The sequence below is a fragment of the Macaca fascicularis genome, chromosome 9, assembly GCF_037993035.2.
Source record: "Macaca fascicularis isolate 582-1 chromosome 9, T2T-MFA8v1.1".
Taxonomy (NCBI): Eukaryota; Metazoa; Chordata; class Mammalia; order Primates; family Cercopithecidae; genus Macaca; species Macaca fascicularis.
Genome location: NC_088383.1, coordinates 106838922 through 106851512, shown reverse-complemented (window position 1 = coordinate 106851512; position 12591 = coordinate 106838922). Strand labels below are relative to the sequence as shown.

The window sequence follows — 12591 nt, the reverse complement described above, 5'->3', positions numbered from 1 at the left end:
AAAGAGGAGAGAGTGGGTTCTTGGCAGGAGAAGGGGGATGACAAAATCCTATCTTTTTTTTTTTTAAATATGTAAAAGCATCAGGGGCCAGGTGCAGTGGCTCATGCCTATAATCCTAACACTTTGGGAGGCTGAGGCAGGTGGATCTCTTGAGCTCAGGAGTTCGAGACCAGCCTAGGCAACATGGCGAAACCTCATCTCTACCAAAAGTACAAAAAATAATAATAATAACCAGGCGTGGTGGCGCATGCCTGTAGTTCCAGCTACCTGGGAGACTGAGGTGGGAGGATCACCTGAGCCCAGGGAGGTAGAGGCTGCAGTGAGCTGTGATTGCACCACTGTACTCCAGCCTAGGCTGGAGTGAGTGAGACTCTGTCTCAAAAAGTAAAAAAGCATCAACAAGCATATAGCACATAAACTGATATACAGTATATCAGTGGCATTAATGGAACTATCACTACATACCTATTAGAACAAAAATTAAAAATAGCAACAATACCAAATGCTGGCAAGGATCCAGGTAGCTTCTAGAAATCAGAGAAACTGGATCTCTCCTACATCCCTAGTGAAAATGTAAAATGGTACAGTTACTCTGGAAAATCTTTTGGCAGTTTATTTTAAGAAAACAAAACAAACCTAAGCAAACAACTGCTACTCTATGACCCAGCTATCATATCCCAAGCCACTTATTTCAGACTAATAAAAACTTATATCCACACAAACATCTTTACATCTGTTCATAGTATCTTTATATTAATAGCCCGGAACTAGAAACAACCTAGGTGTTAATAGTTCAAGCAACTGTGATACAGCCCTTCCATAGAATATTACTCAGCTATGTGATACGTGCAAAAACTGAGTAGATCACCGGGGCACTGTGGTGAGTGAGAAAAGGGGAGAAAAGGCTCATCTCCAAAGGTCAGTATGGTAGATTTTTGTTTACATAACATTCTCAGAATGACGAAATTATACAGCAGAAAACAGATTGGTGGTTGGCAGGACTTAGAGATGACGGAAGGGAGAGGAGTGGGTGTGACTATCATCAAGGGCAGCCCGAGGGGATCTTTGTGGAGCCTCTGGTGGATCCCTGGGTAGGGAACCTGCAACCATTGGGTGAAACTGGGTGAAGGGCACAGAGGCGCTTTTTGTACTATCTTTGCAACTTCCTGTGAATCTATAATTATTTTAAAATACAACATTTTAAAATAAATGTATGGGGGGAATTGGGGAAAAAGTCTAAAGAGTCTTCTGGCAGGGTGAGGGGATTACAATGATGGAAAAAACATTGAGAAACACCAGTAGGAGTAGAGGAGCCCAGAGTGTCTTCACTGAAACGCAATGGTTCAGAAAGTGCTGGAGTCAAACATTCCTAGGTTCAAAATCAGACGCCTTCCCCAGGTGTTCGCACCTCATGAGATGTACCATTTTAATATAAAAGGAATAGGCACTATGGTCTCAAATTACTGAATACAAATGTTAATATTATACACACATCATATGTGCAGAAAAAACCTGAAAGGAAATGCAAAAAGTGAGAACAGTGATTCTGTCTGAGTGGCTGGATTAATATAGTAACTCTCACTTATTCCAGACACAGTGCCAAGCACTTCACTCTTATTACTTCATTTAATCCTCATGACTACCTTGTGAGATGAGCAATATTATCCCCATGTTACACATGGGAAAACTGAAGATCAGAACAATTAAGAAACCTGCCGAGGTCACATGATACTATATGGCAGCACTGGGATTCAAACCCAGGCTTCCTTGAGCGTGTGGTTTTTATTTCCTTCCATATGTTTTGTTGTGTGTGTGCGCTCCAGTTTTTATAGGGAACACATAATATTTATGTGTAGTCTGAAAAAGAAGCAATAAATATTTAGGGGACCCAGGGCCTGGTTATATGATCGTTTTCTTGGGCTATTTCACCCTGGATAAGTCAGCCTGAGGTTGGAGTGTTTATCACTCCTAAGGCAGCTATGTGCTAAGCTGGCCCTAAAGGCACAAGACACCTTTTAAATACATAGTCCTGTCTCACAAAGTAGCAGCAGCCGACACTTATCAAGCAATTAGTATGTGCCAGGCACTGGGCTGAGTGGTTTGCCTGTCACTTCATTTGATTTTCACAACTTGAAGAATCAGGTATCATAACCCACATTTTACAGGTCAGAAAACTGAGACTGAGGTCAAGTAACTTGCCCCAAACCACACCTCCACAGAGTAAGGAGAGCTAGATTTGGATCCCACCTCCCGACACCATGGTCTGAGTTCCTGACTGTGACTTAACACCTCTAGTAGCTGCTTTGTGCAGCCAGACAAGCGGCAAGGTGACCGCCATGGTATCATAGGTGGCTGTTTATCCAGGCTTCTGGTTGGAAAACTCCCCCACTCCATTGTGCCAGTAAGGACATTGAGGCTTACCTTGTAAATCAATGGCAAGGGCAGGATGGGGGCTGAAATTCTCCTTCCCCACATCTCAGGGGCTGCCTCTGCTATTTTAAGTGGTGTATTAGGGACCTCACTTGGTCCCTTCTCTGGCCAGAATCTGCCCTGCCAGGAGAATAGATTGCTTTCTTAACTGGCCAGGTCATATGATGGGGAGAAGGGGGCTCAATAGTCCCTTCTGGGCACCTGCTCCCCACACTCAGTATTATGCACACTGCATCTCATTGGGACCTCCGCCTAGTGCCAGTCCTTGCTATTTTGCAAAGCCCTGGGATTTGTTCTTCGTCTGACCTCTGGCTCAAAATGCTCTAAGGGGCCTCCCGGCAGACTCCTCTCTCTATTGACAGGATCCATTCCCAGCGGCACTGGAAGGCAGGCTGCTCTAGGGACAGGCCCCTTGGGTCACGAGGCGCCTCAGCAGATGGCCAACCCAGCCGCCAGGGACACAGTGAGAGGCGGGCAGTTCCATCCCTGCAGCTCCCAGGCCCCTCTGGATCTCTTATGAGTGGAGCTCAGCACTGCTCTTCCTGACTGATGGGGGAGCTGGCAACGGAGCAGGAGCAAGGGCGCCAGTGGAGAAGGCCAGATGGAGGGAAGGACTGGGAAGAGAGAGAACAGGGGGAGACAGAAAGACAGAGATGGGCCTGTGGAAGACCAGGAGAGGCAGAGACATGGGGAAAGAGGCAGATAAGAAATGCCCCCTGCCCTCCAGGCTGGCAGTGGGCGGAAGGCAGATGGACACAGGACTCTCATGAGAGGCAGATCTGGACACACCGCCACACTGGCCCCGTGGCCATGAGAGGACGCAGGCGAGAGAAGTCAGTTTTGTTCTGGGCAGCTTCCCGGAGGAAGTGGGACTGGAATTAGGTCTAGAAGGACAGTAGGAGCTTAGAAGGGGTAGGCGAGGGCCTAAGGAGAGCATTCCAGAGGTTGGACTGGCTTGGCCAGAGGCCCAGAAGTGGGAAGGTCCAGTCCAAAGAATGGGAATGTTTTGGAAAACTTTTTTTCTCATTGTAAGAACAATGCATATTGATTATAGGAAAATAAGAAAATTATTTTTAAAAGAAGAAAAATTACTCATCGTTTCACCCCTGTTTGGAATATTAAGGAAAAAGTAAATGTTTCTTCCTTCACCTTCCCTCAATATCATTTGATTCATTTAGTGACTACATATTTACTGAGCACCTACTGTGTGCCAAACACAAAACTGAAGATCCTTGCCACAAGCCATCCTATGTTCCAGTAGAAGGAACTTATATACATAATACACATAGTAAATAGGTAAATAAATAAAATGTTAGAAGATATAATGGGTCGAGTGCAGTGGCTCTCGCCTGTAATCCCAGCACTTTGGGAGGCCAAGGCGGGCAGATCACCTGAGGTCTGGAGTTCGAGACCAGCCTGACCAACATGGAGAAACTCCGTCTCTACTAGAAATACAAAATTAGCTGGGCATGGTGGTGCATGCCTGTAATCCCAGCTACTCGGGAGGCTGAGGCAGGAGAATCGCTTGAACCCAGGAGGCAGAGGTTGCGGTGAGCCAAGATTGTGCCATTGCACTCCAGCCTAGGCAACAAGAGCGAAACTCCATCTCAAAAAAAAAAAAAAAAGAAAAGAAAAGAAAATGCAGAACAGAGGAATGAATTAGGAGTGCAGAGGGGAAGGGACAAGGAGCAGTTTTCCAGCACAGTGGTCCGGGTTGGACAGGTCATGCTTGTGATATGCTTTTATTACATGTCATATACACAGGAACACACAGACACGTATTTCTTGGCAATTTTTAAAATCAAAAGAATGATGCTTTCCACTTGTTTCTGTAAGTTGCTTTTTTCCCCTCTTAACCATATGTCCAAGGCCGGGTGCAGCAGCTCATACCTGTAATCCTAGTGCTTTGGGAAGCCAAGGAGGGAGGATTGCTTGAGGCTAGGAGTTCAAGACCAGCCTAGGCAACATGTTGAGACCCCCTCTCTACAAAAATTAGCCCAGTGTGGTGGTGCAAGCCTATAGTCCCAGCTACTCAGGAGGATGAGGCAGGAAGATCGCTCAAGGCCAGGAGTTTGAGGCTGCAGTGAGCTATGATCACAACACTGTACTCCAGCTTGGGTAACAGAGTGAAAGCCTGTTATATACACGTGTGAGTGTGTGTGTGCATGTGTGTGTATACACATCCTGGACAGCATGCCAGGTCTGTGCATATCTCCTGTTTCCTTTCAGGGCTGTGAAGTATTTCACTGTGAGGCAGCACTCACCCTCACCACCTATTTACCTAGTCCCCTCTAGATGGACAGTTAGATTGTTTCCAGTTCTGAGCAGTTGGGGTGAGAAGTGGGGATGTCTACAACATGAATCTGAGAAAGGCCTGCCTTGAGGTCCCCTATGACTGAGGAGTAGAGGAGAGGGGCCAGTGGGAAGCTCCCCTGCCGGCACTCACAAGACTTCAACTCACCTGCCCCCAGGGCCCCTGCCCCCTTCCTGCCTCCATGAGTCCTGCACTGCCTCCTCCTGATTTTGCAGCAAGGTGCGGTGCGCATGTGTGGGTACACGAACGTGTATGTGAGTGTGCACACGTGTGCCTCTCCCAGACAGCCTCAGCCTTGCCCCATGCACATCGTGTCTGCTCTCACTGGAGCACACCCCGAGGACGCAGGCCCTCACCTGTACTCCCCACCTCCGTCCACAGGCAATGAGTGTCCGCATGGGGGGCTCCCAGAGGGCCCACTGTGTTGTGCAGAGCTCTCATAGCGACATCTTGCTGTGGGGTCCCTTCTCAGTGGACCCTGCCTTGCTCAGTGGAGCCCCCCACCAAGTTCCGCAGTCCCTCTCCACCCTGGCCTTTCCCTGCTGCTCCTCACCTCCTGCTGAAAATAAGTGTTTCTGCTTATAGCCCTTGTCGAGGGCTCCCCCACCACCAACCTGGTTGCTCGGAACCCACCCCTGAGCCCCACATGCCCACCCTCCACTTCCCAACTGGTAGCGGGCCGAGGCAGCTCACTCCCAAACCCAGAAAATAAAAACAACACCAATCATCTATTTGCCTCTGCCAGCTCCACTGGGAGTCACCGGCTCAGGCAGCTACCCCCACCATTCTCCCTCCCCTCTTCCCCCTCCCCCACAACCGGCATTGCCCATGCCCCAGCCCCACCTACACATGCCACCGTCCTTTCAGCTAATTGCTTGCAGGTGACTCAGAGCTGCCTCTCCGCACCGGCTGATGCTCATTTACGGAAGGGAAATTCAGTGGCCCTCATAAAAATTGCTTTATTAAAGTGCAAAAATATTCTACCAACTGTATTCCCACCATCTGTTTTGTTTGTAATTCTTCTGAAAAGTGCAATTCTCTCTGCCTCCTTGGCCTCTGTCCTTTAAAAGCTGCCAGAGGTGACTCACTGCTGCTCCTGACCTCTTGTCTCTGCTGGTTAATGGGGGGCGCTCCTCTGCTCAGCCCTCCCCTACACACAGACCTGGCAGGACTGACCGGCTTCGAGGCTGCTGGTGTGCGGTGTCTGGGAGCCAGTCCCCCTCGGCCATGCAGCCCCAGGAAGACTTAAGATGTTATGCAGATTGCCTGGGCAGAGGGATGAGCTGCGCCTAAGGACAGGAGACTGGTTTCCAGTCCTAGCTCAGACACTTGCAAGTCACTTCACCTTGTCAAGCCTCAATGTTGACATCTGGAGAATGGGGATAAAATACCCACCACGTAAGTGTGAAGGCTCTGAAGCCCCTCCCCGGCCTCCTCTGATACACATTCCCACCTGATACACATTCTGACACTCTTTCCCACTCTGAACTTCTTCCTGATCTTCAGCTACAACTTACCCTTTCATGCCGCTGTACCTTTGCCCTCACTGTATCCTTTCCCTGGAATGCTCCTTCCTTGCTTCTTCGCTTCACAAACTCTTACTCCTCCTGCAATGCCCAAATGAAATGACCCACCTCTCTCACCGCATGGTAGCAGTGCTGTTGTGGCACTTTCCCAGCTTATAATATAATCACTTGTATTCGTTGCTCCCATGGGAATCATGAGAACGGGGCCTGGGTCTGTCTCATTCTCTGTTGAATCCCAAATCCCTGCACAAAGCTTGGTATAGGGTGGCTGCTGGGCGTGGGATAGGGTGGGCGGTGTAACAGGGGCACAGTAGATGCCGGCTCTGGGATCTGTCCGACCTCTGCTGGGCAACTGGGCGATTCACTGCACCTCTGCATGGCTCTGCCTTCTCGTCTCTGAGACAGAAATGATAACACCGGCACCTTCCTTGTGGAGATGTGAAGTTTCAATGCATTAGCATCATAAAGCAGTTGGTACAGCTTGGGGCATGTTGTCAGTGTTCACTGTTGTTACCAACACCAGAAAGCCCTTTGGAAACTGTAGGGAGACCCCATGTCCAAGAGCTGATGGTGCCAGGGACGCTGAGGTGAATGATTAACGGCGGGCCAGGACTCCTGCTCCAAGGGTAGAAAGGCTCTGCTTCCTAGGAGTGGTAAGGCTGTCGGCCAGCACCCCCATCTTATAGATGAAGAAACTGAGGCCCAGAGAGGATGCCCAAGTTAGCAAAAAACAGCGGCAGAGGAGGGAGTCCTGCTGGTTGTGCTTTCTGAGGCCTGCTTATCTCATAGCCCCAGGCCCCCTGCACCAGCAGCTGTCTGGAGGAAGCTGCTGAAGCAGAACTCAAAACTAACTCCCCTTGGGCGTGGTGGCTCACACCTGTAATCCCAGCACTTTGGGAGGCTGAGGCGGGTGGATCACCTGAGGTCGGGAGTTCAAGACCAGACTGACCAACATGGAGAAACCCTGTCTCTACTAAAAATACAAAATTAGCCAGGCATGGTGGAGCACACCTGTAATCCCAGCTACTTGGGAAGGCTGAGGCAGGAGAATTGCTTGAACCTGGGAGGTGGAGGTTGTGGTGAACCGAGATCCCGCCACTGCACTCCAGCCTGGGCAACAAGAGCAAAACTCCATCTCAAAATAAAAACAGAAAACAAACAAACAAAAAAACTAAGTGCCGCAAGTACCACAGGCAGATCTGTGACTGTCTATGAATATTCCGCGACTCTTTTGAGTCCTTTGTGGCCCTTCAGTCAGGCTGGAAAACATATTCATGTAGCTGTTCTGCAGTCTTAGGTAAGAAACGTTTGCTGTTCTTTGTCTCCTTCTTTTAATGGCAAATATTTACCTTTTATATATGCCACTTAATTTGGGAACTGCACACCCTGAAAATGCCAAATCTCTCGCGCCTCAAGATTCTACTTCAAATTAGAAAAAAAAAAAAAAAAAGTCTGGCCGGGTGTGATGGGTCACACTTGTAATCCCAACACTATAAGAAGCTGAGGTGGGTGGATCACTTGAGGTCAGGAGTTTGAGACCAGCCTGGCCAACATGGTGAAACCCCCTCTGTACTAAAAATACAAAAATTAGCCAGGCGCGGTGTGGTACATGCCTGTAATCCCAGCTACTCAGGAGGCTGAGGCAGGAGAATCACTTAAGCCTGGGAGGGGAAGGTGGCAGTGAGCTGAGATCCCACCACTGCACTCCAGCCTGGGTGACAGAGTGAGACACCATCTCAAAAAAAAAAAAAAAAGAAAGAAAGAAAGAAAAGAAAATCTGTAGTCGGCACCCCCCAGTCCCATTTTCACCCCTCTTCTGCAGAAGGGATTCTTGTAGATTGAGGGACTGATGAGAAATAATTTCTTGCTTGATAAAGCAAAACCCAGAACAGTGGGGCTGGACCCAGAAGGAGAGGATTTCCCTGTGGGAAGAGAAACTGAGCTGTGTGGGAGAGGAACTCAGGGTGTGAGGACGAGCCTCTGTCTCCGAGCGTCTCTGTTGCTGCTGCCTGCCGTGCCCATGAGGGCAGGGGCTGCTTCTCCATGGACTCTTCAGAGCATAGCTCTGGCCCTGGCCCTCACAGACTCACAGCACGGCAGCAGCAAGGCTGGGACGTTCCAGTGAGACTCCCCTGGAGGCCAGGGTGGGAGAGCAAAAGGAGACCAAACATGGGAAGGATCTAGAAGCTGGGGGTTGTGGCTCGCAAGACGTAACTCCCTCTGGAACCCCCTCATCATGGGCCCTCCCCCCAGCACCTGGCTCCCTGCCTCCATGCCCCTCAGTGGTCTCTACCGGAAGTCTACACGGAGATTCTCCTCCAGGTCTGCATGTGGCCTCCAAACACCCTTTTCTAAAATATGGGAACCCCCTTTATACATCAAGATATTTTGCCAACTACCGTCCACCCTATAGTAGCTATCATTGTAAAATTCACTGGTGGATAGCAATGACCAAAAGTGAATATACATTCAACAGCAATTTTAAGTTTAATTTGTTTTCTAACACTATCTACATATGTTAGGAAAAATAATAGTGCATATATGTGGGTGATATATTATTTAGCCCAGGAATGGTGTTTGGGGGAGTGTGTTGATTTCAAGGCCCCCTGCAGGACCCCGTGTCCCCACATCTGCTCAACCCTGATGGTGATAGAGTGGGCTGTGCGCTCCCCCTGTCTGTGCTGGGCACAGCTCTCCTTCCCAGGGGCTGACCTGAGAGCAGCCTCTCCCGGAATGTGAGGCCCAGCCCCACCTCCTCCCCACCCCCATCCATCACCATTAGCCTGACCTTGCCACAGTGGCGGGCCTGCTTCCTTATGCGGGGAGCTGGGGCTGGCTTTGATGGTGCCTAAACATCTGACAAATCTTTCCAGCCTGCTTTCCATCAATGATGTAGCACGTTGCTTTAGGGGTGTGTGCAAATGGATTCACTGTGAATATCTCTGAGCTTCCCATCATCTTCTGTAAGCATCTTAGATTTGTAGAATGGTCTTTCTCCCCTGTCCGCCAACTGCCAGCTGTTTATCACTCCATCTTTTTTAAGTTGTTGTTTGTTTGTTTTTGTTTTTGTTGTTTTTTGTTTTTTTCAGAAGCAGGGTTTCACGATGTTGCCCAGGCTGGCCTTGAAGTCCTGGGCTCAGGCGATCCTTCTGCCTCATCCTCCTGAGTAGCTGGGATTCCAGGCATGAGCCACCATGCCCAGCTCTTTTTCCAAGTTTTTATGTGGAGCTCAGTGCAAATGCCCCCTCCCTAAGAGGCTGTCCCTGACTGCCTGACTAGACAAGGCCCTGGCAGCCCCCAGCTCCTCCTTACCTACTTGCCCTACTTTTGTCAATATCTGACATGATTTATTTGTTCACCTGTTTGCTTGTCTCCCCAACTGGAGCAGGAACTCCATCAGAACAGGGGCATCCCCAGTGACAAGAGAGAGCCTGGCCCTTAGCAGAGCTCAATAAATAGAAACACAAGAAGCATTCCTGGGATGACAAAGCCAGTTAGCTGCAAAGCTGGGATTTGTCCCCAGGTCTCCCACCCACTTCCCGCCATGCTCTTTCCAACATACCAGGTAAGGGGTAGAGCCAAGATTTGAACCCAGACTCCAAAGACAACCTGCTTATCACAGGCCTTACTGTGTCCTCCAGTACAGCCTCCTGATGCTTGGCCTCTCCGCTAGAATGTGAGTTCGAGAGCTGCACTATCCAACATGACAGCCACCAGCCATGTGTGGCTATTAAATTTAAATTAATTAGAGTTAAATAAAATTGAAAATTCACCTCCTCAGTCAAACAAGTCCCACTTCAAGTGCTCAACAGCCACATGTGACCAGTGGCTACTGTACTGGACGGCACAGATGCAGAACATTTCTGTCCTTGCAGACAGACAGGTCTATTGGACAGCATTGTTCCAGAGAGGAGGGACCTCAAATCTGTCTCGTTCACCATTTCCGTAGCACTTAGAACAGTGCTCAATTCATGCTTTTATTCAATGGATGAATTCGTTGATGCTGATGCTTTCTCTGAGAGCCTCCTGCTCTCCTCTGCTGCTGATGTTCTCTCCTTCCATCCCTCAGGGAAGGATGAAGCCAGCAGTGTGGAGGTGACGTGGCCAGATGGCAAGATGGTGAGCCGGAACGTGGCCAGCGGGGAGATGAACTCGGTGCTGGAGATCCCCTACCCCCGGGATGAGGACACACTTCAGAACCCAGCCCCACTGGAGGTGGGCAAAGGCATCTGGGCCTCATAGCCAGAAAAGCGGGCACCACCCACAACCCCATGGGCTGAAGCTGGGTTCCCAGGAATCTGCAAACTCAGCCTCTAGAGTGATGGAAATCTTCTTGGCAAAGCGAAGGCCTCATACTGATCCCTCCATTTGTAGTTTGCACAACACTATCACGCCCACATCTTTTCTGCTCCTCAAAGAATCCCTGCTGTATTGGCAGGGCAAGCATTTTTGCACCAGTTTTACAGAGGAAGAAAACCGAAGTTAAGAGAGGAAACCCACCAAGGCCCACCTAGGCTGCAGTCAGTTGTGAGCAGAGTTAAAAAATGACCCCAGGTCTCCTGCTGCCCTCCTGGTTCTTTCCGAGTCTCTGACGAGACCTCCTGTTGCCCTAGGATGGTGCTGAGAGCCTGCAGCAGGACTTCTGGGGTCTCTTTGAGGAGCAGCTCTGGACCCATGTCAGCAGTGTCATTCCAACTCTGATGGGGTTCACTTGGTGGCGAGTAACAGTAACCCACCGAAACTCACACAAATAAAGGGGACTTATAAGGAGGATCGCTCACAAAACTCAGGGAAGCTCAGGATGAGTGGAAACTGGCAACTTTATGGCCTCAGCCATAGGAGCTCAAGGACCTTTGTCAGTGCACTGGCTTTGGGAGGAGAGGGGCCCCTCTTCCCCAACAATCCCCATCCACCCACCTCATTCATCAGTATGGTCGATTGACATTTTGTGTCATGTGTGTTACATTTTGAGTCCCCTGCCCCACCCCAGGCTGCTGTCTCTGAGACCCCCATATGGGCATGGTAGAGCCTCCACAGCCTGGCAGGACCAGCTCCGAACTCTCAAGTCTTTGAGTCCATTTGTTCAAATTCTTGCTGCAAAGCCTTGAGTCTTCCCTCCTGCTAGGATGTCCGCCCATCAGCCCTGGCCAGAGAGACAGGACGGAAGCACGGCTGCAGGCACCCACCCATGTGAGGGGGAAGTTCTTGGAGAAGTGCGTGTGGGCAGTGATCAGACACTTCAAAAAGCATCTCCCAGCCCTCGTTACTCTTTGCCCTGACAGACCCAACTTCAGCCTCAAGGCTATGCTACAGGAGGGACGGGTTCTGTTAGGCATCCCATCGCGGGCACGTGGATCCCCTGCACAGGGAAATGAGCAAGAGTCTGAACTGTATCCATTCATGTCCTCCCTGCCAGGCTTCTGTTCTCAGTGCAGAGGAAGGGTCTTACAAGGGAGGGGGCTCCCCCCAGGCCCAGAGCATGCCTCACGCTGTGGTTAGGATGACAGCTGCTCTGTGGCCGTGACTAGGAGGGAACCTGGGATGGGACCTTCTCAACTCACTCATGTCTCTGCTTCTGCCCACCTTGCAGTGCGGCCAAGGATTCTCCCAGCAGGAAAATGGCCATTGCATGGGTGAGTTGCCTTCAGTCACCAGGACATGGGGCAGAGGCCGGAATCTCCCTGGGGAATGCCCGCCTGACTCATGGCAAGGTCCAGGGTGCAAGCAAGGGGTAGAAAGGAGGACAGGGGAGGGTGTTGTTTGTCCTGGGACTCCAGATGCCAAGACAACCACCACATGACTCACCAGGGTGGGAGTGATATTAATGACCCACAGGCTGAATCACTACAGTTCTGGGAACTGGCAGTGTTTCCCTGCCATGAGTACCGAGAAAGTGCACATGGGAAGGAGACACACCACCACCCTGGCACAGGGGGAATAGCCACATGCCATGGCCAGCAAGTCCATGTGGAGCAGCAAGCAAGGGGACTGGCAGCCAAGGGTGGGCATTGCCAAGGCATTGGGGCAAAATAGTGTATGGAGTATGGTCACATTGTGGAAGGGAGACTGCAGCCTGGTGCAGTACTCGGGCAGGCAGGTAGCTGCAGCACTACCAGGATGGCAGCTCCTTGAGGGTCCAAGAACCTTCTGAAAGTCCCCAAAGGCCTGGAATGGGAAGGGGCAGCCTAGAAGTTCAGTGTCCAGGAGACCTTCACCCCCAACACTTTCCATCCCAGTGACCAGCAATGAGGGATCAGGCCAAGGATCCCTCCTTCCTTGAACCCTCATCCAGCATTCTTCCCAAGTCTACTCTGCAGCCGC

The 12591-nt window shown here is 50.3% G+C and overlaps 1 protein-coding gene across 2 annotated transcripts in view; it reads left to right on the top strand.

Annotated features, from left to right (window-relative positions):
* CRTAC1 (cartilage acidic protein 1) overlaps positions 1-12591 on the top strand; it is a 165400-nt gene that overhangs the window by 135847 nt on the left and 16962 nt on the right. For both annotated transcript variants that reach the window (XM_045361318.3, XM_045361322.3), the window contains exons 12-13: positions 10340-10485; positions 11861-11903. In XM_045361318.3, the coding sequence (XP_045217253.1) occupies positions 10340-10485; positions 11861-11903 (189 nt within the window). The remainder of the gene's footprint in view (positions 1-10339; positions 10486-11860; positions 11904-12591) is intronic.